Genomic DNA, 27,002 nt, shown 5'->3' on the forward strand with positions numbered 1-27,002 from the left:
CATTCGGTTCTTCTACGTGCTAAGCATTGGCTAGACAGTGCATATCAATTTTAACGTAAGGGTCTGTTGTCAGAATGGCACTCTGGTTCACGTTCACACTTCCTAATCTTGTGTCCGTGACCGATGTCATTCTTTGACCATGTCTTCTTCCAGCCCAGCCATGGAAGCCTTCCAAATACTAATAATGATCTTTTGGCATTGGTATATGGAAGTAAACCTGTTCTCCATCTCATGTCTATTCAGAAGGGGTTTCCATAACTAGTGACTTCACACATTAGATGGAATTCTTGCTTCAGATTTGATTTAATTTAACAAATACGCACGGAGTGCCTTTTATATATAGGAGAAGGTAATTACTGTCATTCTGCTGGGCACCAACTTAAAAAAAAAAACAAAAACCCTCTTTACCAGATCCATACATTTCATAACTCTTTGGCAGGGACTCAGAATTTTAAAAGTTGGGTCAGCATCTGGAGTTTGCCAGGGTTCTTGCGTGCCAGATGGGAGGATGCGTCTACTATAAGGAGGTATTTTTCTATTATTTGGCTTTTTTGATAGAGATTTGTATTTTCTCCCAATGCTGCTTTAGAATGCTCTCGAGAGACGGAAAAACTCAAAAGGCCAGAGTAAATCTAGCAGCAGTGCGCTAACTGGAGTCTTGTCTGCAAAGCAAGGTATGGTTCGACCTCTGATGACAATCCGGTGCTGGGGCTGTGGGTCTACATCTCGGTTTATGGGTTGGGAACCAAGCGGTTCTTAAAACAGCCTTCCCAAACCTGCCTCTGCATCAGCATTGCCCGGAAGGCTTGTGAAATCACAGATTACTGTCCCCTCCACACACAGAGTTTTTGATTTAGTAGGTCTGGGGGGGGGGGGGGGTGCAGAAAATATGCATTTCTTAAGTGTTCCCAGGTGATGCTGATGCCTGTTCCGGGATCCTGCTTTGAGAACCTCTACATTAGATGTTTTTCTAATGACGGGACCCCATTTGCATCTGTTCCCCTCCACTGTGCTCTTCTTTCAAGAATGCTTCCCCCTACCCTCTCATCACCAGTTTAGCATCACTGAGTACATGTTCCAGCCTCATCGAGTTTCTCCTTTTCCTGGCCTCTGTGACCAGAATAGAAAAGTCTCATAGCTGCTGAAATCATTTTATCATGGAACATGTGCCTTTTTCAAAGAAGCTTTTATTGATTGCAATTTTGTTCCTCCTCCTTGTCGATTCTGATGAAAAATAATGATCTTCCAGGAACAGTCCAGGGGAATAAATAGCAGAGAGCTTGCTTCTGACACTTAATATTTGGGAATTCAGTTCTCAACGTGAGCCTCAGGTTGAACACGCTCGACTGGCCCACTCTCGGGCTGCCGGCCGTGCAGACCAGAACAATCAGGCGGCAGTCTTAATCAGAGCTATAGTGGCTGGGGAAAAAAAAAAGAAAGAAAAAAGTGCTGAATCTCCAGCCCACCTAATAACCAAGGCACTTGTCCAAGCAACTTTTGTTTTTCCACTTGACTGAAAAAAGGAAACCCTAGAATTGTTTTTAAACAGAAAACCACAATACTCCGCAGAAATATGGAGTGGCTCATGTGAGGTTAGCCCTGGGTACCCCTGACAGCCAAACATGTTTGAATGGTGAGATCCAGCCTTGCACTGATGTGGGGAATGCCAGCCATGGCCAAGCAGTAAACTTGGCACAGCCTTTCTAGATAACCCTTTGGCCACCTATATCGAAAAGCCTTGAACTCATCCCCTTTGAGCAGCAAGAAATAATGACAGATGTATGAAAAACTTATTCCTTGAAGAAAGCTCTTCCTGCATTACTTAAAATAAAAACAAAACCAAAAAAAAAAAAAAAAACCCCACATAGGAAATAACATAAATGTCCAACAGTAATTAAAGAAGTTACTCTATATTTTATATATGGGCTACCAAGCAGCCACTCTATTTTATGTTTTAAAAAATATTAATGATGGGGAATAGGCTTAAGTGCAAAAAGAAGAGCTTTTTCCCATTTTCAAAGAAAAATGTATGAATTTGTGTACCTACATACAAGCATATAGGAAGTGATGCTCAAAGGTAGACAGTGAGATTTATTTGTTTCTGTCTGGTAAGCAAGTCCAAGTGGTATCTCTTTTGTGGTGACTCTTAGTTCCTAAAAACATGCATGCACAAAATATATTTTGTATTTTAAGTAATGCCCTATATGATCTTCCCACCCACCGAGCATACCACATCGTAGGAAACTTTGCCACAAAGCGAGGAGCTCAGGACCAGAGTCATTACCATTTGCGAGGCTGTGTGACCTTTAGCTAATATTTTTAACCCATTACCACCTTGCATTCCTGTCTGTGAAATGGGAATACATAATACTTCCCAGGTGAGTTTTTTTCTTTTTTTTTTTTTAATTTTCAGCCTCAAATGAGTTAGTATGAAAATGTTTTGAAAGGGCAAAAGACTGGACAAATACAAAAGATTATTATTATCCTTTTAAAACATTGTTGGTAAAAGTCCACGAGAACTTCCTCCTTTTACTTGCCGTTTACCCCTCATGCTGAATTTTATTTTGTTTTACTTTTGACACTTGATGCGGATTCTTCAGTACAACATCGTAGCATTTAGGAGCTGGGAACGTATCCCAGCTTTGTTATCCAGGAAGAATGGACATTGGTTTGCATTCCAGAGTTTGCATTCCAGGACTTAACACTGAGTTGTAAACTTTAATCCCACCTAGTTCAGGATCTGTTGTCTGAGGATCACGGGTGCAGTCTCCCAGCTACTCCACAGTCCATTTCTGATCTGAAATCTCTGGCAACGGCCCTACTAGAGACAATCCACGAGAAAAACATGGTCATCCAGCACCAGAGGCAGACCAGCAAGTATGTAGATAAACCCTTGGGTGGGCGGTGGGCGGGAGAGAGGTGGGACACTGGCTACCTACCAGCAGTGGGTGGCGGCCGGGTGGGTCTGCAGGCCTTTGGGGGAAGCGGGGGAGCCCTCACGTGAAGGAAACTTAACTAAACTGGAATGGTCCATCTGCATTATGACAACATCTTGGCCATTCGCCAGATTTGGGTGAGGAAATACTACCTGTCATTACATATTGAACACTTACTCTGAGCCACTCGCTGAGAAATGCATATTACACGGGTGATTTGGGTAGTGCCATTGCCTGGGGAATGTAACCTACCTCTCCTGCAAGGTTTCCTTCAGGGGAGGCACCTCCTCAGTGCCGTCTTAGCCTCCAGCATGACTTTGAGGGGTTCGGACAGAGAGGAACATCAAGCGTCAATTTCCACAGGCAGCCAGCCGGGCCCAGAAGGGAGTGTTGCGTCACTCTTCCAGATAAGCAAAAACGGTGGTGGGACAGAACTACAGTCAAAACAGAGTGTGTTGGTTTTTACAAACATATTGACTACGAGGGGCAACATCAAGCCAGTTAAAATAGCAATTAGAGACGCATGAGGAATTGGAGGTGTTCAGACGATGGTGAATATACAATAAGTTAAAGCAACAAACGTGGCAAACAGAGCTGGTTCCAAGGGCGGGCGGCCATGCTCAAGAAAGGCCCCACACTTGGTCCAGGGCCCCCCTGTCGCCCTCTTGAAATCCTTCATCATTGTCTAACGAAGAGGCCTGCGTTTCCATCTTTCACGTAGCGAGTCCTGCTTATAAAACCTACTCACAGAACCAAAATGAAGGCGTGGAACGAGTGAGCAGGCTTCCAGCAAGGAGGAGAGAGATGAGGGAATCAGGGTCCTGGCGAGGGCGGGGGGCACAGGGAGAGAGGCAACCGGAAAATGATTGAGAGCATTGTAAAAACAAAATAGAAAAAAAAAAAAGAGAGAGGGAAGCAAGGAGTGAAGGGAAGATCACGCAGGAGATGAAGATATATATAAAAGAAGGCAGAGAGCAGTGGAGGGAGTCTGGGCAATCTCAGAGGGATGACAAGGGTAATTTATTGACAGAAGAAGTTTTTAAAATTCTTTTAAAAGAAATCTTAACCAAGGAATGAAACAGTCAGGTGCTAAAATTCAGATACTTCTCAGGAGAGGGAGAAGAAATGGAAATCTCCCCAGAGTAGGTACCAGGTCTATTTTATTCCGGAAGAATCCCCTGCAGCCACCAGTGTTCCACATGAGCCTTCTTTGTCCTCACTGACTCCTATAAAGCAGCCACTGGGGCTTTTTCAAAACTTGTCAGGTCTTCTAAACCCTAGAGTATTCTCAGCAGGCAGCCTCGGCTTCTCTTTGACCGAGAAAATAGATGCTACTCACCATGAAGCCCAAGACTTACTCACCATGAAGCCCAAGATTTACTCTCGGATGGAACCAGTGCCTTCCACCCTCTCCCCCATCTCTGGGAAACACACTGGCCCGCCCTCCTGTTGGTCCACACCTTCGTCTCCTGTGCGCTCCTCCTCCCACCTGTTCAGCGTCTGCCCCTCCCCTGGCTCCTGCCTCTTCACCGAGAAACCACACAGAGCTCCCTGAACCCCCAAAGCCTTTCCCCACTCTGCAGCTCCCCTCAAATTCCACTTACCTAGCGTCCTTGTGAATAAGGACACTTTTAGTTCTTCAACAGCCACCCCCTCAAAGTGTGTGTGGGGGGGGGGGCACCTCTGTCAGAATTACCTGGAGGCACTTGTTTAGAAATGCAGATTCGGCTGCGGGGGGTCATTCTGGAGGGAGAGGAGGGGGTGTCAGGGTTCTGGATCTTAGCACACACCGCCTAGGGGGGAGGGGCTGCCGTGCAAGGGAAAGAAAGACCACCTACGCTTCAACACCTCCCAAGACTTCTTCCCAAATTTTCCACAGCAGGGTCTCCAGTCCCCGCCAAGCTCCACTTTCTGAGTCTGTTTCTTTTCCAGTTTCTCTGCATCCCAGTTCCGGTCTTGCACTGCTCTCTCAGAATTCCTCTGACTTTTTCTCCACTGCCTCTTCCCCTGGATTCGCTCCGCATTCCTCCCTTCCACCCCAGGCCTCTGCCGGGACTTCTTTTTTTTTATTTTTTTATGTTTATTCATTTTTGACAGAGAGAGAGAAAGAGAGAGAGACAGAGCATGAGTGGGGGAGGGGCAGAGAGCGAGGGAGACACAGAATCCAAAGCAGGCTCCAGGCTCTGAGCTGTCAGCACAAAGCCCGACGCGGGGCTCGAACTCACAGACTGCGAGATCATGACCTGAGCCGAAATCGGTGGCTCAACGGACTGAGCCTCCCAGGCATCCCCTCTGCCAGGTCTTCTGCTCTTCTTCCCTACCTGGGAGGGGCGCATCCTTCCCCCCCCCCCCCCCCCATCTTTGCCTCTGGCTCTCTGCAGGCTCTTCTCAGAAGTCATGTCCCCACCTCACCATCAAGAGCAAGACCCACGTGGCCAGCTGCTAGGTTGACAGCTTCCCCCTGATACCCTTCAGCTCCTCGCATTCACCAAGTCTCGACTCTGGGCCATCCATTCCTTAGTTCGCTTTAAGACCCTTCAGGGGTGCCTGGGTGGCTCAGTCAGTCAAGCGTCTGACTCTTGATTTCCGCTCAGATCATGATCTCAGTTCATGAGTGTGAGCCCCGTGTGGGGCTCTGTGCCGACAATGCAGAGCCTGCTTGGGATTCTGTCTCTCCCTCTCTCTCTCTCTCTCTCTCTCTGCCCCTCCGCTGCTCTCTCTGTCTCTCTCTCTCAAAAAAAAAAAAAAAAAAAGTAAATAATAAAATAAACTAAAACAAAAACAAAAACCTTCAAAGTGCTTGTGCCCTTTAACCTACATGGTATGCATCTAGGAATTTATCCAAAGGAAAAAAAATCGGAACAATTCCCTAAGATGCATACGTAAGGTGTTCACCATGGATTTGTTTATAAGAGGGAAAAAAAACCAGAAACAACCCAAGTATTTTTATGTTGGAGACTGGTTAGGCCTAAGAGAGGATATTATGCAGCCATTTAAAGCATGATTGGAAGAATATTTAATGGGATCTTCCCCCCATCCTGATATCCCGGCTCCACAAACCTCCACATCATGCAGGTTGAAGCTGTTCCAAGACCAGAATGTTTATCCATTAGAATCACTGGTCTCTCCCAGGACGTAGAATAGTGCTGGGCCCCTAGTAGGTGCTTATGATTATTTAATGAATGGATGACAAAACCATCTTCTAATCCTTTGTACCTATTCCCCCCCCTCCCCCGCCACCTTTTTAAAATCATTTTTAAGGGTTTATTTTTATTCTTCTTATTTTTTTTTTGAGACAGAGAGACAGAGTATGAGCAGGGGAGGGGCAGAGAGAGAGGGAGACACAGAATCCGAAGCAGGCTCCAGGCTCTGAGCTGTCAGCCCAGAGCCCGACACAGGGCTCGAACTCATAAACTGTGAGATCGTGACCTAAGCTGAGGTCGGACGCCCAGCTGACTGAGCCACCCAGGCGCCCCTGTTCCTACTCCCTTAATACTCTTCATGGTTTTCATGCTTTCAGTATGTATTTCAAGTCCTTGCCATGGGCCTTCAGTGCACACGTCACCCCTTCCCCCCTGCTTTGTCCCCACCAGACTATCACTTGCTCCTTGGGAAGACCTTCCCATCTATCCTCCAGCCTCAGACCCCAGTTCCTCCTGCACAACCTCCAGCCCCAGCGCTCTCATACCTGCCCCTCCAGCTGAACACGTCACAAGCCTCCACTTAAAAGCTGGACTTTTATTTTTTTGCTTATTTGTTGCAAGTTTTTATTTAAATTCTAGTTCATTAACATATAGTGTGATACTGGTTTCAGGAAAAGGCTGGACTTTCAAAGCAGAGTCCGGCTGCCTGCCAAACTCAGGGACCCCAAGCCATCAGCCTGACACTCCTACCTGTTGGGACAGACTGATTCCCTAACACGTTCCTACCATAACCCGCACAGCCAGCACACCCCCCAGGCTCCGTGGGCTCTCACCCTCTGTTGAGAAACAGACATGTTCCTTTTGCCAGGTTTGATTTTGTTGTAATGCACCTTTTCATTTTCAACTATTGTTTAATAATTTTGTGCCATCTCGTGGTGCAAATTTTAAAAGGTTAAATAACAATGTGTCTATTGGTTACTACTATCACTCAGCCACCCAACTCCTTTCCTGGAAGAAACCACCATTTCTTATATCTTACATATCCTTTCCAAGGATGCATATGTAAGTAAGTGTATAACATATTTACATAGACGCATATAAATACTCATGTATATTTATATAGAGATATTCTTTCTTTTCTGTTCTTTCTTTCCGTCCTTCTTTTCTTTCTTTTTACAAATGGTAGCTAGTATTCACCAAAAAACATTTTTGTCACTGTTTTGCCCCTTGCCTTTTGTCCCCCATAACAATAGATCTTGAAGATTGCTTCATATCAGCACATAAAGTACCTAATGTGCCATTTTTAATACTTAGGAGGTCTTAAGTTTCATACTTTCAATAAATGTTTTATTTGGGAGCATGTAAAGGAACTAATTAGACAACAAATGGAGTGGGAACTACGAATAGAATCTGAACTCGGTCTGCTTGCTGTTATCCCCGTTGAGTGGGCCCTTTGTGACTAAAGTAATAAAATAGTTTTGTGTTGGTAGAGCATTGTGAGAATATTCTGTTCTGTAAGCGTGTGCTCCCCCTACTGGCCTTCCGCTGCCCGACAGCTTCCCCCCCACTTGGAGAAGGGCCAGTGGGAGCCATCTTGAAGAACTGATGAATCCAATTTGGCTTGAGGTGCTTATCACCAAAGAGCCGGCAGTTGTCTGACGCTTGCCAAAGAAGGGATGAGGTTCGTGTGACCTAACAACAGGTAGCAAAGCAGTCGTGGAAGGGGCAGGTGTTGAAGTCCTATTTTCCTGAACGCCACGTTCAGTTTTCCAGGCAACGCTTTGCCCGTGGTTGGGTGCTGCTGGTGGTGGTGGCGGTGAATAAATAGAGACACGCTGGTCTCTCACTACCCTTCCTTATGTGCTAACACTGTTTTCACTGCGCCGCCCCTTCCCTGGCCAATGGCAAGTAGCTTGGAAGTTCAAGATATTGACAGCAGGGTGCGCTCTCATGGATCAGAGCGGAGATTCAAAAGGAGGCTCCCTGAGGTGGAGGTGGGGGCAGGGTCATTGCCAGGCGTGTGTAGAGCCATAGTCCCTTCTTCCTCTTTGGACCAGGCTCTCCCCGGGGGCCCTCACTCTGGAATTTCTGCTCCCCGTGTTGTCTGCAGAGCAAGAGCAGATGTACTGTGGTGGTCAGCTCCTGAGTTAGTTCTGTCTTTGCAGATCTCCTCTGAGGTTGTCACTATCAGAAACTACTATTGAAAATCTGTCTAGAGGCCTGGCATCTTGGGGAATTTCCTGGGCCACTAGGCAGACATATGCCGAAATCCCCCCTACAACAAACCATAGCTAAATAAAAACCTTATTTTAAAATCTCCCCCATCCTACAAAAAAAAAAAAAAAAAAAACCCAAAAAACAAAAACACCTCTCTCAAACCTGTTTATGCCTCGAGCTACTGCCCTAGCTGTCTCCTCCCATTCCCTGCTAAACTACTTGAAGAGTCATCTGTATTCACCGCCTAAAGTTTCTCCTAGCCTGCTTCTCCCAACCCTGTCACTTGGATTCTGGGTTTCACCCTCTCCATCACCCTAAAACATCTCTCTCAAGGGCCAGGCACATGTTCTCGGTGGACTTTTTCAGCCAGTGTGACCGCTTTCTAGAATGAGACAATATTGACCACACCGTCCCACCTGGAACACTCTCTCCTCTTGGCTTGCTGGTCCCACCTTGCCTGGTTCTCCTCTTCCCGGTCTACCTGTGCCTCTCGAGTCCCTTCTTCCCTCATGTGGGAGGTACTCGAGACTCCTATTCCTCTGGCTTCTCACACTCTGCTAGTGAGCAGACCTACTCCCCAGCCTACGTGCTCCTCTCTGCACTCCCAGACTTTCCTTCTCCCACGTGGCCAGCTGTCTACATGGATATCCTGTCGGCACTTCAAATTCCTCACCCACCTGCATGTAGTTACTCCTTTTGGTTGACTTCCCACGTCCCCAGTGGCTCGTTTTGGGCCCCCACCATCTCTGACTTGGGCACCACCCTTCTGGCTGGTCTTTCTGTTCCTGCTCGTACTTGGTGCAGTTCATTCTCAACTCCACATCAAGAATACTTTCCCTAAACTCCATTATGCTGCTTCTCTGCTTAAAACCTTCCAATCTTTCCCTGTTGCCAGTGTACAAAAGTCTCACCATTCTCAACACGGCAACAAGATCGTTCATGAGCCGAGTCCCTAAAAACCACTCTGGATCCATCTTTCCTTGACTCCACTTCTTGTCTGCAGTTCTCCGTAAGTGCTTGTGTACGTTCAGGGCCAGGTTCTGATTCTGGGCCTTCCACTTACCAGCTGTGTCACCCTGGACAAGTTAGCTGACCTCTTTGAATCTCAGTCCCCTCACATACAAACTAAACTTACTAAGGGCTGCCTCACTGGTTGTTGCAAAGGGCTAAGGGAGATAATATCTGTGCAGTGCTTAGAGGAGTACCTAGAAGAGGATAAGTGATTGATAAATGTGATTCAGACCTTCCACAGGCTCTGTACGTGTGTCTCCGTGTGTACACGTCTGTCTCCCACCAGACTTTTAGTCCCTCAAATACAGGGACCCAGGCTGCTTCCCTTCATCATCCCCTACCGCCTCAATAATTGTGCGTTGAATCGGTCCAATTGAATTCAAGGGACCCTGTTCCTACTTTGCTGTCTTCGTCTCTGCATACCACCGCCTGTCTCCCTGCACCACACCACATTCAGTGGACGCCCTGCCATATTTGTTAAATGGGAAGCCAACAAGGAAAAGCCTTTTTTGTCATTTGAGGAATCTTGGGTTCTATTGTTCGGGTCAGCCCGGCTGCATCCATATTTCAATTACGAACAGTGTTTAAGACTTGTTTTTTTAATATTTGTTTATTTATTTTTGAGAGAGAGGGTGGAAGAGAGGGAGTGGGGGATGGGTAGAGAGAATGGGAGATGGAGAACCCCAAGCAGGCTCCGCACTGTTAGCACAGAGCCTGATGCAGGGCTTGATCTCACCATCCATGAGATCATGACCTGAGCTGACACCAAGAGTCAGATGCTTAACCAACTGAGCCACCCAGGTGCCCCGTGAACAGTTTTTAAAGAGTACTAGTTCCAGACGCAAGAGTGCTTGTTTTAAAGTGCCATTGTTAGGTGTTGGTTAAGAGCCTGCACTTCGGCAACAAACCGAGTTGTGACTTCAGATCCAGATTCATCACCAGCCGAGTCCTGCTTGTGCTTTCAGGCACGTTAACGAACTTCTGCGCCTCTATTTCCCAGTGGGAGTAATCGAGTGGGATGGGCTGGAAGAGAGCGCTGGGGGTGGGCAAAAGATACACCTTGAAGATAAACTGCGTGTCCTTGAGCAAGTTCCTTAGGGTCCATGTGTAAAAAGAAGATAATAATACAGTGTAGCCCGCAGGGTTTTTGTCAGGTCAGATGAGATCACGTAAGTTTAATAAGTGTTCAGCACGGGCTCTGACTCATACCCAGGACTCGGGAAAGATTAGTTCTGCTGTTCATGTTAACAGTGGTGTGGTTGCTATTGTTATTGATGATGTTATTGCTACCATTGCTACCAGTACAATTTCCACTTGGTCCATTTTATCACCTCCAGCTCTGTATCAGATGCCTATGTCAGGCCAAAGAGAACAGTCACTGCTGACAAACAAGCAGGGTCCCTCAAAGTAGGGGACACCAGCAAATTCGCCTCAGCCCATTTCTGGGAGACAGGTCTGTGTTATCCGGGAACATCAGTAAAAAAAGAACCAAATGTCTCTTCACCACGCCTTCAGACGTTGTTCTGATGGCATCCTTCAGTATACACAGAAGAGTTAAGCCTTATCTTCTGTTTCCAAGAGGCAGCCACACACAGATGATCTGATCTCGTTAAGAAACAGGCATCAACTTGAACTCTGCCGTGATTGCATCTCAAACCCATCAACTGGTGAAAAGGGAGCTTGGATCAGAAGGTCTGAGCAAAATATTGAAAGCGAGATTACGAAGAATGGTGTTTATTGAAGGGTCGGTGACACGAAAGCAGAATAGACCCAACAAATAGGGTGAAAATGGAAAGTAATTGATAAAGACCTCGCAGAATTTAAGACTTAAGGAAAAGAAGAAAAGCTCCAGGTACCTAGATGAAGAAAACCACATATAGTAACGTCAGAGTTTTCTGTGAACTCAAAGAGAATATTAATTAAGATGCTGCAAGTCAATTCAGGTAAAATAAAGATGGATCCAAAGCCATATATATACGTGCAGATATATACATATTCATGCCTCTGTATGCATGTGGGTGTGTGCAGCTATCTCTGGAATATAAAGAGAGGTAGGAGAACAATTCTGGCATTCTGATTTCTCCTGCTGAAAGGAATCGAAACTTTACCTTGAAGGTGATTTCCGCATCATTTTAGCACAGCAGGGTCAAGAAAATCCCCCCAATAATATAAAGACTGGTTTTTCAATCTCCAGGCCAATGGAAAGTGATTGAAGTTTTCGATGACTATGGAATCATTTCCCAACTATATTTAATGTCACGTAGAGTGAAACATGGGAAATATATGCCCACATTTATGTCCTTCCATGCATGTGGACCAAGTTTGGCCTCCAAATAAACAGCATAACTTTTTAGATCTACATTCTAGAACCTATATGTCACAATGAGCCAGAAGGGTCACCTTGGAAAGCAATATAATTAATTATTCTAGTGATTCTGCAATTGCTAGGAGTTCTTTTGCAATGCCTATTTCTTAATTCCTTCCACAGATAATTACAGGCCTTGAAAAAAGGAAGGCATTTTGTGTAATCAAATATGTTTATCGAACACCTACCGTCAACCAGGCATTACGCTAGGTAATAAGGGTGGGGACGTCAGTAAGACGTAGGTTTGGTATAAGAAGGCAGATCTTACTGTTTTATTGACTCAAAGCAACTTTACCAAGCATGTTCACCCACCTTATTTGTTAGAGTTGGTTATTTCCAGAACTCAGATCCACTCTCAGAGAATCAGCTGTGAGACTACTAAGGGTATTCAAAATGAATTATAATCTCTAGCAATGAGAAATTCCCGTATAGAAATTGTGTCAAATATTTGGGCAATGATGGAATAATTGATGTGGGAGAGGACTCGAATGGCAACATTTTAGTATTTTTTTAATTACTCGTTTTTATATGTTTTCATATGTACTTTCAATAGAATGTATATGAATATAATATATATTCTTTACACACACACACACACACACACACACACACACACACACACTTTTTTTGCATATACCTTAAATATCAAAACATTTTCTATCAAGGCACTAGGGCGTTTTCTCAAGTAGCTTGCTCACAGCCCTGAGAGCTGATAAGACACTCATTAATCTGTCTGTTGCCATTTTCTCTCATTTTCCAGAATCCTAGGGAATCGGGTGGCTGAATTGGAGAAAAAGTTAAGAACTCTGGAAGTTTCTGGTTTGTGGAGTCTTCCAGGTAAGCAGATCTTCATGAAAATTCTTTTCTCTCCTTTTTTTTTTTTAAGGAAGCCCTCACATAATTTGCAAAGAAGATTCTACTTTTTAAATGTCCTTTTATATGAAGATCGTTGTGGAGAAATCTACAAGCACTTTAAACTTAGAAGCCATCAATTTTGGAAAACAATCGGGAAAACTCAATAAATATACAAATTCCCATCTATGGACCTATCAAGTTTCGCTGACCTAAATTCAGAAATTGGCATTGTATGTGTCTGTGTATGCTTTATTTTTCACCTTTGTGAGTGTAGTAAATTGTTTCTTTTCTTTTTTTTTACCCATAGGTATCTTATAAAGATTTGTTCATTTTATTCTATGTTTTTAAGTTTATTTATTTTGAGAGAGAGAGAGAGAGCACACATGAGAGCAAGCAGAGGAGGGGCAGAGAGAGAGAGGGAGAGAGAGAATCCCAAGCAGGCTCCACGCTGTCAGCACAGAGCCCAATATGGCGCTCGATCGCACGAACTGTGAGGGCATGACCCAAGCGGAAGTCAAGAGTCGGATGCTTAACCACCTGAGCCACCCAGATGCCCCAAGATTTGTTCGTTTTAAGTATGATCCCTAAAAGGAATATAAGAATGTACAAAGGTTTGTACAATTTAATCATCAATCTAAAACTGAATATAAGAACTGACAAAAATTTATTCTATTTATCATTCCTAAAAATGCATATAAGAGCTAACAGTTAGTTCTGCCTTCTTCCCTTCTCTTCCCCTATCCTATTTGTTTGTGCAGCTTGAAAATCAGAATTTTCTGGGGCACCTGGGTGGCTCAGTCGGTTAAGCGTCCGACTTCGGCTCAGGTCATGATCTTGCGCTCTGTGGGTTTGAGCCCCGCGTCAGGCTCTGTGCTGACAGCTCAGAGCCTGGAGCCTGTTTCAGATTCTGTGTCTCCCTCTCTCTCTGCCCCTCCCCCACTTGCACTCTGTCTCTCTCTGTCTCAAAAATAAATGAACATTAAAAAAAATAAAAAAAGAAAAAAGAAAATCAGAATTTCCTTTGGAGATTTTTTCCCACAATTGTACTCTGTGTGAGGAAACTCTGATGCCTCACTTTAATTAGCTATATTTATCCTCTTTGTCTTGATAAAATACCCCCTTTGTGAGACCCCCGTCAGCTATTCCCCTTTGCTTTAAACTCTCCAGAAACTTGTATTTATCATTTTCCACCACCCACTCTTTCCCTAGAAGCAACATTGTACACATATTTTTAGTTACTTAACCTTTCTGCACAAACCAGCCTCCTGTACCCTTGAATCATATCAGTTGCTTCCCGGTAACGTGTGAGAAATGAAAATTGCCATAGGGACGTGGACAACACGTTTTCCTAATGTAAACCTGAATAGCTGCCTTAGTTTGTCTGCAAGTGCGTTTCATAAATTGGAATTTTTAGCAGAGATTCCTTGAACTTGATGTCAAAAGACCTAACAGAACTAATTAGTGGCAAGTGCCATTCTGGGGATTTGAATGATCCATTTTGCACAAGAACCTTTTGATGCAGTTAAAACCTTATCTTCTCTGAGGGCCTTTCTTTCATTGCATTGAATTTCAACACAGGCAAATTTATCGTTTATTTTGTGCAGTCAGATTGCTATTTCTGTGCCTGTACTGGAGTTTTGACTTTTTTTTTTTTCTCCAAGTGATTTAGTGAAATTTCACAATGTTTTATTTCTACGATTTATGTAAAAAGATGGAAGTTGAATAAGTAAAGGAATGCCGAGAATTTTCTCTCTCCCTCTCTCTCTCTCTCTCTCTCTCTCTCTGGTGATGTTTGGTCTGGGTTAGAATGGCTGTATTATGCACTAACAATTCTTTCTTTCCTCTTTTTTGCTGCCTGAAGGCCTGAGCTACAATGTTTCAGTAGGATTCGGGAGTATGTTCTATTTAAAATATCTGTGTTTGGGTCTGGTATCAGCAGTGCGTTAATAACACCCCTGCATGTAAATAAATAGGAATGCATTCTCTATGTATCATTGCACTTTTCTGATTAGAGCAGTCAATTGAAATAGAGAATTCAATTAGTACAAAGCAAATATTGAACGGTAAAATTAGCTTTCAGGGACCCAGCTAAATGGATTTTATGCCATGGCCGTGTTGGTTCTAGTATCCGGCCCCCACATAGACACAAAGTGAGAGGACAGGAAAAAAAAAAAAAAAAAAAAACAAAACGGTGGGGATTCCCCAGATCTGATACAGTTTAATGTAAGGGAAAGAGCTGCTCTGGTACACTTGTGAAGGATGTTACAATGAGGCATGGCTTGTGATCATTTCTAAACGCTGGTGAGAAATACAAGGGAAGGGCCTCTTGCAATAAGAATCCAATCAGGCCCTGCTATCGCTCATTGTTGACGGTGTGCTTTTAACACACCAAATGGTGGAGCAAGGGTCACTCTCCTCCTTCCTCTCTCCTTCTCTCCTCTTCCCACCCCCCCCACCTCCTTCTCTTCCTTTCTTCTTCTCCACCTCTTCCTCTTCCACTTTTTCCTCCTCTTCCTCCTCTTCCCCTCCCCAGGGTGAAGCCATATCAGTGTTTCAGCCACCTGGAGGGGACTGAGTCCCGGTAGTTTCAGAGAATTGCTAGCTCTCTCTTACTTGCTAGCATCTTGAAAGGATCAGTGTCTTCTCCAATATATCAGCCCATCAGCATGTTGATACCTTTTTGAGCAGCACCTTTGTGAATTCAGTTCTGTACCGGGCATTCTGGACATGCCCGTTGCCCCCTTCCAAGAACCCATAGTCCCATTAGGGCAGCAAGATGCATCCACATGTGGCAATGAGAAGAAAGCACGAAGTGATATATAACTAAGTGCTGAGTGACAAAGGTGTTAGTGTGTGTGAGTGAACGATGTGAAGAGTCATCAAATGTCAGATCTGGAAGGACAGCTGAGAGCAAAGGGTTCAAGGATGGCAAATCCTTGGTGTATATTAGAACACACCCATTCCCACATCAGCGGCAGACATTGCTAATCAATCACATGACTCTTCCATACTGATCTCACATGTGGCCTTCAGAACAGACATCCCCACTGGCTTCCCAGGAAGCCACCTCTTGGTTCGAGTTGCCATGGGAGAGAAAACATTTCCCTTTCCTGATCTAGTCCAGCCCCCTCCATTTTTGATGAGGCAACAAAGGCTCAGGAATTACAAGGGTACCTACAGCCACCGAGGCGGGTATTGGAACTCAGGTGTTTCCACCTGTCCTGGGGACCTGCAGTTCAGAGAAGAGAAGAATGGGGTGAGTCAGATCACCCGGGGACTGGATTTCAAAGCAAAGTGGATTGGAGAAGAGGCGTTCAGAGCCAGAAGAGTCTGCCCTGAGACTCCGAAGGACTGTGGTGAATTCCGCCTCACTCCACGCCAGGATCACCGCTGGGCTTTGAGCGTGCAATGAGTTTGCTCTGAGTGTCTTCTCCTCCCTCCTCACTCTCTGCGCCCACAATATGTAGTTCTTGATGTCGTTTGATAGAACTGGGGAAGGTTTGGGATCTTGCTGGGAAGGCAAGTTCGACAACAGCACAGCCTGCATGGAGAAATCATCTGGATAGGAGAGGGCACTCCAGACTATTTAATCGGTTCCTACGAGGCAGAAAGGCATGGGGCTCCTGCGAGAAGGAGGGGATGCTGACCTGTTCCCCCAGGAGGGAATGACACCCCCCAGCCTCAGCCCTCCAGCCCTTTGCTGGCCTCTGCAGGGAGAGGGGGGGTGCTTGGGGGCTCTGAGGGGAGGTTTCCTGGACGAGCTCCTGCTCTGAAGAGAAACACTGAAAGCCAGAAAAAAACCTGGCAAGAGCAGAGCCTGGCTCCTTGAGTTTTTCATTTGAGGAAAGTGTGCATTTTGAAAGTACTTGGCACACTTTGGAGAAGGGAGAGAGGGATGTTGTGTTTCAGGGAATCAAGAGCGCTCCCAGACATTCACACGCCCAGCAAACGGAGGTGCCTCTGTGGCCTTCCACACCGCCTGTGGTCTGACTCCTTGTGGGTCATCTGGCCTCACCCCTCCTCCTCCAGGTAGAGGCATCAAAATGAAACAATGAGACAGCAGACCATCAGATTAGAGCTCACATTCATCAGCATAGATGGAATCCAGACTTAGAAACGATAGGACTGCCTTCTGATAAGCCTTTGAATCCTTCAAACGCTGCAGGAATGACAAAGTCTTGGCATTTTACCTCCAGATCAGGAAATGATCTCTCCAGGCAGGAATTTCAGGAAGTATTTATCTTCTCCCCAACCCCCAGCTTGGTTGGCCATGGAGAGTGATGGCTTCAGTTTCCCTTTGCTAATGCTTGTTGCTCAGACTCTTGGAGAGGTTTCATGGTGCTGGCTCCAGCATTTTTGAGGAGCCACTGTGGAAAGGATGATGTTCTGTGGCTGGAGAGGGCCACAGAGACATTGCACCCTAGAGAATTCCTCATGCCAGGAGGAGATGGCCCTCAGGCCACCTTAGTCACTCTGCTGCACCCAGCATCCAGCTCAGTCGGTAATTCTGATTCTTCGGCCGCCAGGGCAGAGGGGACTTGGAAGACTGGTTGGGACACAGAGTGGCAGAGTGTGTCTCTTCCTGCAAGAACGGGTCTACCTGCTAGAGAAAGCTCAAGAAACTCAGTCCTGCTCCTAACTGGAAGACAGTAACTGTTGCCTTGATGGAGAGAAGCAAAAGAAGTTCACCCTGAGGCATCTGCTGTGGGTTCATAGTAACCACTAATCCCTCAAAGTGTTCCCAGATTGGATCTTTGCAGCACAAAGGGAGACCTGATGGTGTTTATTTCATCTGAGGGCCTCTTAATAATATCCCAACCTGTACATCTACAGTTCTCTTTGGGACACTTCTCCAGACTGTGTCCCTGAAGATTCTGGAGCTTTTTCCACATCAGACACTAGCTGTGCTGGTGGGGAGCTTCAGGATCAGCTTCTATCAGATTTCTGTTCTCCTGGGATGACCCTCCGCAGACACCAGAGTGCTGTGGCTGCTAACAACATACGCCATCTGCCCGAGGCAGCAGCAGGCACCTGTGCCCACCAAGACATCAGAAGTCCCAAGAACCCATCACCCATTTATCCAGACACTTATCAGCTATTTATTAAGCACCTCCCATATGCCGGACTCTCTACTACAGTCTTGGAAATGAAGTTCCCTACTGGGAAGCCAGTATTGTAAACAAACTGAGGGCTCAGGGGTGCAGTCCAAGGTTCAGCTGGTTCTCTAACGGAGGGAACGTCTTTATAGACATACCATTCTATATCTGCTGAACCTGAAGCAGAGTAAAATCACAGAGCTTTAGGGCCCCTGATGTGAGCCCCAGAGAGACTGAGTAGCTTGGAGTTAGAAAAGGTCTTGCTTAGAGTGTGATGCTAAGTGAAATAAGCCATACAGAGAAAGACAGCTACCATATGTCTTCACTCTTATGTGGATCCTGAGAGACTTAACAGGAACCCATGGGGGAGGGGAAGGAAAAAAAAAAAAAAAGAGGTTAGAGTGGGAGAGAGCCAAAGCATAAGAGACTCTTAAAAACTGAGAACAAACTGAGGACTGATGGGGGGTGGGAGGGAGGGGAGGGTGGGGGATGGGCATGGAGGAGGGCACCTGTTGGGATGAGCACTGGGTGTTGTATGGAAACCAATCTGACAATAAATTTCATATATTTAAAAAATAATAATAAAGTAGCATAAAATTAGCACTGTCCAAAAAAAAAAAAAAGAAAGAAAGAAAAGGTCTTGCTCAAAGTTGGACTGCTAAGGCTGGATCCATAGCCCTGGGGTTTTCATTTTGGGCACTGCAGTTCCCACCCTCAGAATCACAAGGCCTCGTGGACAGAAGTCTGGGATCAGATTCTGCTTGGCGTGCCCTCCTGACCCCTGGGCAGTGTCCCTTTATGTCCACGTGTTTTGTGTCTGTGTGCCTGTGTCCATGAGCCGCACTGTGTCCAAAGCCACACTTCCCTGCTCCTAACTTCCAGACCTTGCCATGGCCTCAACAATAGAGTTGTAATGGTCTTCTTCATTCCTCAAACTTTCTCTATCCGCTTAGGGTGTTCATACTACAAGTTCCTAATAGATGAAAGAGTTTGGCCAGTATGGGACTAGATGTTGTAAGTGAAAGTTTAGCTGTGATAATTTGGGGGACCTGATACTATCTTCCACATGACAGAGTTAGTACTCAGCCTACATGATCAAATTGAAATAAATCAAATATAGTGTATATGGCAAGTAGAGTGTGTTTATTTTTTTTAATTAAAAAAACTTTTGCTTACATTTATTTATTTTTGAGAGACAGAGCGAGACAAAGTGGGGGGGGGGGAGGGGCAGAGAGAGAGGGAGACACAGAATCCGAAGCAGGCTCCGGGCTCTGAGCCGTCAGCACAGAGCCCGACTTGCGGCTTGAACCCACAAACCGTGAGACCATGACCTGAGCCAAAGTCGAACGTTTAATCGACTGAGCCCCCCCAGGCGCCCCTAGTGTAAGGGTTTAGAGTGTATGTAGCTGTCTACACTGCAAAGTAATAATTTCAAGATGTGACGTTCACTGAGCGCTAATGAAATGCTTAAGTGCTTCACACGAGTCCGTTCATTTCATCACAACTACCCGGCGAGGTGCGTGCTGTGCTTCCTCATTTTACAGAGGAAGGCTCCGAGGCTTAAGTCCCTTGTGTGAAGTCAGCCATCTGGCAAGTGGCGGGGTCCAGAACACAAACCGTGTAGCAGTCCCAGAGCCTGCGCTCCCGAACACCCCGCAGTGGTTATCTGTGCTCTCACCTAACCCAGACCAAAGCCATTCGGTTTGTGGCCAACATAACAAACGGTGGCATTTCTTGGCAGCCGTGTCCCAGCAGACTCTCAGGACGCTAGACAGCTGACCCTGCACCTCCCTGCCTGGTCGTCACGCCACAGAAGGGGCCGGTCAGCCATTCCCCTTCCACGGCGTGGCCTGTGATTAAAGAAAGTGCCTTGTTCACCCAAACGGCCAGCCCATTGTGTGGGGTGAATGTAACTATAACCACACTGGTGACATCCTGTGTCCATTTTCCCCTTTTCCACGACAGGGGGCAAGGACACCATACTGTTCGGCGACCCCGCTGTTCCCACCATACAGAGATCAAGGTCTCCCCTGCTGAAGTTCATCGAGCAGCCTGCTGAGAACAAAACGAATTCCAAGGACGGTCAGTAAGCACACCTTGATTTCTCTGTCTCTACCTGATCACAGAGGAGGGGCTCAGTGGGCATCAGTTCTTCCCCTTCCTACAGCTTCTGTGGCCCCGTGGGGTCATTCCTTGCATTTCCCGTTGTTGTTTCTGTGGGTCTGTCTTGTTTGGAGCTTCCGGCCAAAGAATGCAGGCCTCTGGACTCAGAACAGTGGCTTCAAGGTTAAGAGAAAGGGCTCAGGATATGAACAGGTCGGGCTCATATTCCAACCCCATATTGTGTTGGCTCTGAGAAGTGGGACTTCTAACCTCTGCACGTCTCCTTACCCATAGAATGGTGAGATGATGGTGCCAACCTCAGGGAAATCTTGGCCCATTGTCTGGCACAGGTTAAGTGTCCTGGGAATCATTTAAATGGAGAATAAAAGCTTCTCCTCTACCAGACACACTTTCCGGAGGCAGAGAGTTTTGAAGGTACCGTCGAGGGTGCCAGAGGGGCCCATCTCACAGTGTGAGATACAGCTATCTTCCCATGTGGCAGTCTTGTTTCCCCAGCTAAACCATCTATCCTTCCTATCTTTCCAAGTTTCGTCTGTCTTCTTTTTTATCCCTAGTGTGATCGTCAGCTTCCAGGATGGCCCCCAGTGATCCTCACTTCCTGGTATTCATGCCCTCGCATATTCCCCTCCACATCGTATCAGGGTTAATCTGGGTGACTGATAGAATACAAGGGCCGAAGTAACCTTATGTGACTTCCTAGGCTGGGTCATAAAAGACATACGGGGTCTTCCTTTCTGTCTCTGTCTTGAGTCATCCTCCCTGGAGGAAGCCGGCTGCCATGTGCTGAGGATACCCAAGCAGTCCTACGTGCTGTTCACGCGGTCGGGAACTGAGGCCTCCCAGCCACCAGCCGTGAAGCAGAATCCGCAGCCCCAGTCAAGCGTTCAGATGACAACAACCCCAGTTAACATTTTGGTGACAGCTTCATGAGAGACCGCTAATGAGAGCCACCCCGATCAATTGCTCCCAGGCTCCTGAGTCTCCAGCTGCTACGTTTTGAGTTAACTTGTGGCACAGTAGCACATAACTCACATACCCAGCTTGCAGGAGCCAAGGGTCTCTCCCCGATTCCGGTATTTTCTCTCCGTCTCCTCTCGCTCTGAGTCATGTCTGCAACCATCAGCGCTATGAAAATATTCTCGAAATATTTTTCCAGCCGGGTCCCATCTGTAGAGTTACAGTCCCTTATTTGCCAAAGTGCAGACTTTACCACCTAAGTATTCTGTGGGCTTCTCAAGTATGCCGTCACCAACTCTCCACGCTTCCTCCCTTTTTTTGCCACCCTCTCGGCTCTGCAGCTACCTTTGGAGTCCTCATTGACCCTTGTCAGCTTTCCTTCCTCATCGCATCTGGTCTGTGGCCACTCTTCTTCAGACCTTCTCCCACCTCCATTCCTCCCACCTCTGGCTTGGCTCAACCCTCTTTTCTTCCTCCGCAGGGCTTCCATCCGGTTTCCCTGTCTTCTGGACCCTCCCTACTTCACTCCCATCCTCCTCCCTTGTGCTGTAGGGTAAAGCTTCTGGAGCACTGCTCTCCTACACCTGCACACCCTGCTCTGAAATCTTCGGTGGCTCCCCACTGTCTCCCGCTTGAAATCGTAACCCGGCAAACTGGCCTACCCTGTCTTTCTGACCTGATGATTATCTGACTTGAAAACTGCTTTTATGGAGCTGTACTAACCAGTTTGAAACAGTTGTTACCATTGTGTAACAAGCCACCCTAAAACCTAGGGCTGAAAGGAACTACTATGTATTATTAATCACGAGTCTTTGGGTTAGACCAGCAGTTCTGCTAATCTGAGCTGGGCTCGGCAAGGGTCACTGGGTACAGCTGTATTTTGAAGCTTGTCTCAATCACTTATAATAGTGCATGGAATGGGAAGAATTGGACAGGTCTGGGATTTCAACAAAGAGGATCCCCAAGCGTACGCAGGGAGAATTCTTGGAGAGAATCGCCAACTCGGGTAGGTTTCATATTGGCCAGAAGGCAAGGCCGGGTCTTTCCAGCCAGCAGCACGTGGCTGTTTCCAGATCTGGCCCGTAACACACCATGGTCCGGTGCAGTCTGGAACGTGGCTTGGCTGATGGTCACCCCGTGCCAGCATCCAGCGTCCACACTGGATCCGAAACCCTCTATCTGCTCTGAGCTTGTTTAGCCCCTGGGTGGGTGGGCCCAGGCCTGCGAAATTGAAATGGAACATGAGACCGGCTTGATTTTCACAAGGGTAGCATAAGTAATGGCCTGATTCAAAATGATAGCTTCCAGAATTCCATCATTACCTCTCATTGTTCCAACCCCGTCCTTCACCAGTGCGGTAGGAACAAGGAAGCATTTACGTAGCGGCTGTCAGCGTCTGGGAAGGTCTCATCCCCACCGCATCTCTGATTAATTCCAACCGAAAGAAGCCCACACTTGGGAGGACAAAGCCCGTCAGAGATCAGTTAACAAAAGAAGACGAATGTCCCCTTCGGGCCAATGTGCAAGGGTGACACGGTTTTAGGAGCCTAACAGCCTTTCTACAAAGAGCTACTATTTCTTCATCTTTTTGAGAAAACATTTTTTCTTTCCTTACTATTTATACCATGAAGCAATTCTACCGGTCGATTGCGTCACCATTATTGACACGTGTTTGTTATTAGTAAGGATTAATGATACTAATTCTGTGTGCTAAAACAGCACAGAATAATTACTATTATTTTCTAATAATATCTTCCCATGCCGAGCTAGTTCAAAAATCCTTCTTTCATGGAAATGGCAGTGCAACATGTCTGTTCTCAAGGGGAAACCAAAACTCGGCACAGTTTAGGAGTCGACATTCCATAAACCCAGACTTAAGGGCAGGTTTTGCACCTCCAGCAAGGAGCGGAGGTCCTAGTTATATAGATCAGCGTTTGTGGCATTTTCGGGAACTTTTCTTTGTCTCCTGACGATGACTTGCGCATACTTTTTAGACATCTTTTGGATAACAAGGGAGGAGAGGATTGAAAAATCTTGCTGTTGACCTATAATCTAATCCTGGGCGGAGCCTGCCGCCTATGTTTTCATGGTCCTGAGGCTCTGAAAATCCAGACATTCTCAGGAAAAACAAACAAACAAACAAAATCCCTGACCAGACCAAACGGGAGAACCACAGCCTCGCCCATCCCCCTCTTGCCGCTGTGTTTTGACCTCTAAGGATGACAGCAATGTCGCTTCCCCCCAGCCCCCAGCCAAAAAAAAAGGTTGAAAAGTTCTCCCTGGTAATCTCAGAGGTTTGCCATTTTAAAAAAGATTCATGCGTTTGGACATGAGCAGAATGTCATCTAAAGAAATGGCACGAGGCAAAGTACCGGCGACCAAAAGGCCCCCGTGTAATTTAGACCACCCTCACTTAGATGTAAATTAAGGTAGAGAAGATTAACCTGACCCACAGTAAAAACACCGCGAATGGTTTAGGGGTTAGGTTGTTACGGGTAAGGTTAATTAATTTTTCAGGGGCACCAGAATATACTATTAAGTGTCTTGGAAGGAGTAATTTCATAAGAGTAATTTCCAGACGGAGTTTATTCATCTCACGTTGGTGAAAAATTTAACTGCAGAAAGGACCATAATTTACTCCTTTTGAATACAGCTCCTTGCACGATGCTGGAAACTTGCTCGTTTTGACTCGGTGTTTCCCATAACCCCCGTACAACAACCATAAAAATTTTCTTTTCGTTAGTATGGAAATTATGTTGTTGCCTCCCTGAGCTACCTCAGATGCCACTAAACGTTTGCGTGAGTTAGAGATCTTTTTTTCTGAGAGTGCCATTTTAGGAACTTTTAGGGTAGCAACCTGAGTACAGCCTAAACAAATACCATAAATTTAGTGGTTGCTCTCATTTATTTATGTGTGACATTTACATATATGTACTAATATACTCATTTATTCATATATATGTCCCCGGATTCAAACATTTAATCAGCCATCTGGTGAGTACCCACTATAGAACACTGGCAAAGTTTGAAGCCCCTGGGTGGCTCAGTCGGTTAAGCGCCCAACTTCGGCTCAGGTCATGATCTCACGGTTCATGGACTCGAGTCCCGCATCAGGCTCTGTGGTGACAGCTCGGAACCTGGAGCTGCTTCAGATTCTGTGTCTCCCTGTCTCTCTGTCCCTCCCCTGCTCACCCTCTGTCTCTGTCTCTCTCTCAAAGGTAAATAAATGCTAATTAAAAAAAAAAAATTTGACAAAGTTTAAAAATTAATCAGGTAAGATTTTATACTTCAGGTGATTTTTTTATGAGCTAATTATACATAAGTAACAAGTTAGGGGTAAAAAAGTAAAAAGTACAAAGCTCCCTCGGAGGCGCAGACACAGCTGGGGGAGGTGAGGGGCACTGCGGTTGGTAATATTTTGCTTCTTGTCCCGGCCGCTGCTTCCGTGGGTGCATTCACAGTGTAAGAATTCAGTGAACTGTAGACATAATGATTTGCACACTTTTATGTAAGTTATACTTCCATCAAAAGAAAAAAAGGAAAGTGAGGGACTGTTTATTTTTTTTTTTTAACGTTTATTTATTTTTGAGACAGAGAGAGACAGAGCATGAATGGGGGAGGGGCAGAGAGAGAGGGAGACACAGAATCGGAAGCAGGCTCCAGGCTCCGAGCCATCAGCCCAGAGCCCGACGTGGGGCTCGAACTCACGGACTGCGAGATCGTGACCTGAGCTGAAGTCGGACGCTTAACCGACTGAGCCACCCAGGCGCCCCTGTGAGGGACTGTTTATAAACATTCTTGAGTGCTTAGAATGTGCCAGGCACTGTGAACAGGTCAGGTGAGGCTCCTGCTTATATTCTAGAATAAGATAAACATGTAAAACACTGAGCACTCAGCCCAGCACAGAAAATCACCTAAAAGTCATTAGCCGGTACGATTCACTTTAGAGAGGGAGAAACCAAAGGTCCCTGCATAAAATGGACAGCAGTGAAAGAACCATGGGAAGTGAGGCTATGGACTGAAGCAAGAGCTCATCAGTTAGGATCCTGCCAAAGACCTAAGTGAAAGGAATGAAAATTTATCCTAAAAGCAGCAAGCCTCCAGTGAAAGGTTCTAAGCAGGAAAGCGCATGGTCAGAACAGCTCAACTCTCAGGGCGCCTGGGTGGCTCAGTCGGTTGAGTGTTGGACTCTTGATTTCGGCTCAGGTCATGATCTCACAGTTCATGCGTTGGAGCCCTGAGTTGGCCTCCGAGCTGACAGCGTGGAACCTGCTTGGGATTCTCTCCGCTCCCCCCCCCGCCCCTCCCCTACTCACTCTCAAAATAAATAAACTTAAAAAAAAAAAAAGGTCACTCCCTCTAACTGCCCTCATTTGTCCCCCAGTTTTCCCAAATGCCAGCTGTCAGCCTGAAAATATTTGCATGTGTCTGATGCCAGCCCAATCGCAGTAAGACTCCCCTCGGGCCCCCTTATGGGTACCAGGAAGTGTTCCCCCCAGGCCCCTTGCCCCTGAAATCAGCCCTGTGAGGCTCTTGCATACGTTTCACCACTGTTTGGTCTGAGAGCTAAGAAAATCTTGACTTCTGGGGGCTTCAGAGTCTGGCGTTGAGCTCACATGATCGGGTGCTAAGAAGCTGCTCCCCTAGTGGGTCTCAGTCCTGCAGTCTGGAAGGGACGTCAGAGTCCCGCCCCCCCCCCCCCCCCCCCCATTTTGTGTCTGAGGAAAGGAGACCAGATGGGTCCTCCTGATCACAAAGCGATGAGTAGGAAAATGGGGCTGGGTACCAGTTCTCAGGACCCCGTTCTCTGCCATCCATCCCCCTCCAGTTGAACTCGACAATCTCTGTTATTTAGAGAAGTTTGGTGGAACAATTTAGTTAGGAGGCGTAGGGAGCTTAAAGCTTCTTTTACACATAGCATGTTATTGAAACTAAGGAAACATCAGCTGTCTGCATCGAAGAATGAGGTGCTGATGGGGAAAGGGTGAAATCCCTCCCAACTGTTCTCTTTCCTGCCCTGAAGGCAGCCAGCACCTCTTGTCATTACTAAAGGTCCCAGGTCTTTCCTGAGCCGCAGCATCTATAAAACCTGCCTCGATTTAGATATTTAACGGCACACGGAAATGATGGTTATGGACGTGGCCAAGGGCTCCCTTTCCCTCCGTGAATGACACAGAGCGGCTGCTTTCTTTTTTAATGTGAGTCCCATGGCCCCCGCCAGCAGCGTGTTCTATCTGAGAGCCCCTGTGACGTGGGCCTGGGGTTGAGAGGAGAGAGGGAGTGAGGGCTGACTTCCTGCCAGAGGTGTGATGCTGTCCCGGGTCTGTTTCAGGGGAGATCCAGACGCAAGAACGAGATGAATGTCGTGCCGCCACCGAGGCACTGACAGCACCCGAGGACGCGGGAAGGCCCGCCATCAGCTCCCCGGCAAACCAGAGCCACGGGAACCAATGCAACCCCTTTCATCCTTCATTACCGCAGGTACCCTCTGAGGAAGAAGAAATGAACAGGCTTGGAAGGGAAATCACGAAACTGACAGAGGCACAGGCAGAGGCAGAACCAGAAGGGGCCAGAAGAGCAGGTCCCGGGGAGGCTCAGAGGAACGAGATGGGGACAGCCACGCTGGGCCTGACCTCCAGGGGGGAGGCCCCCAAATCTTGCCAGGGCCCCACTGAGTCCAGCCAGGCAGCGGCCGAAGCCTCCGCCGCGGAGGACAGCAAGGAGACCCTGGAGGGTGCAGGCAGGAGGAGCCCCGTGAAAACATGAAGGGGAAAGGGATCCCCGCGATGTCACGTCAGAGGCACGGGGGACGGTAAAGAATCAAGCATCAGAGCAGCTTTCGGAGGCGACTCTCTCCTAAAACACTTCCAAGTCTGCAAGTGAGAAGGGACACAGGTCCTGTTGCAAACTGAACATGCTGATGATGCCAGCACAGTGCGATTTATTAAATGCCGGTCCTCAAGCTTCCCGGTGTCCTCTCTTCGTGCCGCAGACGCGCTGCGGTGAACACGGCCGGGCGCAGAATCGTGTCCCCCACGCGGCTGGGTTTTGGCATCCGTCTTTCTGTCAGGCGTTTGTTTTATTAGAGATAAGATGTTTTTCTATTAGCATTTAATGTTGTCGATCAAGATTATGGGAAGAGCTTGAAAGGGATGGGGTTTTTAATCAGGCCCCTGTCTTTGTAATGCTTAGGCGGCTGGAGAGAAAGGTGTAATTGAGCGTAATGGGTCCAGAGGGCCCACGGCTCCGCCTCATCATGTCAGGGCCCCGTAAGGCCTCCCAGCATGGGTGTCCTTGG

The 27,002-nt window shown here is 46.8% G+C and overlaps 1 protein-coding gene across 1 annotated transcript in view; it reads left to right on the forward strand.

Moving 5' to 3' along the window:
- Positions 1–26,666, forward strand: part of CCDC149 (coiled-coil domain containing 149) — a 95,510-nt gene extending 68,844 nt beyond the window's left edge. Inside the window, exons 8-13 of the mRNA XM_019453590.2 lie at positions 590–674; positions 2,733–2,877; positions 12,433–12,509; positions 14,389–14,421; positions 19,589–19,705; positions 26,037–26,666. Coding sequence (XP_019309135.1) covers positions 590–674; positions 2,733–2,877; positions 12,433–12,509; positions 14,389–14,421; positions 19,589–19,705; positions 26,037–26,470 — 891 coding nt within the window. The 3' untranslated portion in view covers positions 26,471–26,666. The remainder of the gene's footprint in view (positions 1–589; positions 675–2,732; positions 2,878–12,432; positions 12,510–14,388; positions 14,422–19,588; positions 19,706–26,036) is intronic.
- Positions 26,667–27,002: the final 336 nt, after the last annotated feature.

This window comes from Panthera pardus, unplaced genomic scaffold (genome assembly GCF_024362965.1).
Source record: "Panthera pardus isolate Hobbes unplaced genomic scaffold, ASM2436296v1 HiC_scaffold_13, whole genome shotgun sequence".
In the NCBI taxonomy this organism is placed as follows: domain Eukaryota; kingdom Metazoa; phylum Chordata; class Mammalia; order Carnivora; family Felidae; genus Panthera; species Panthera pardus.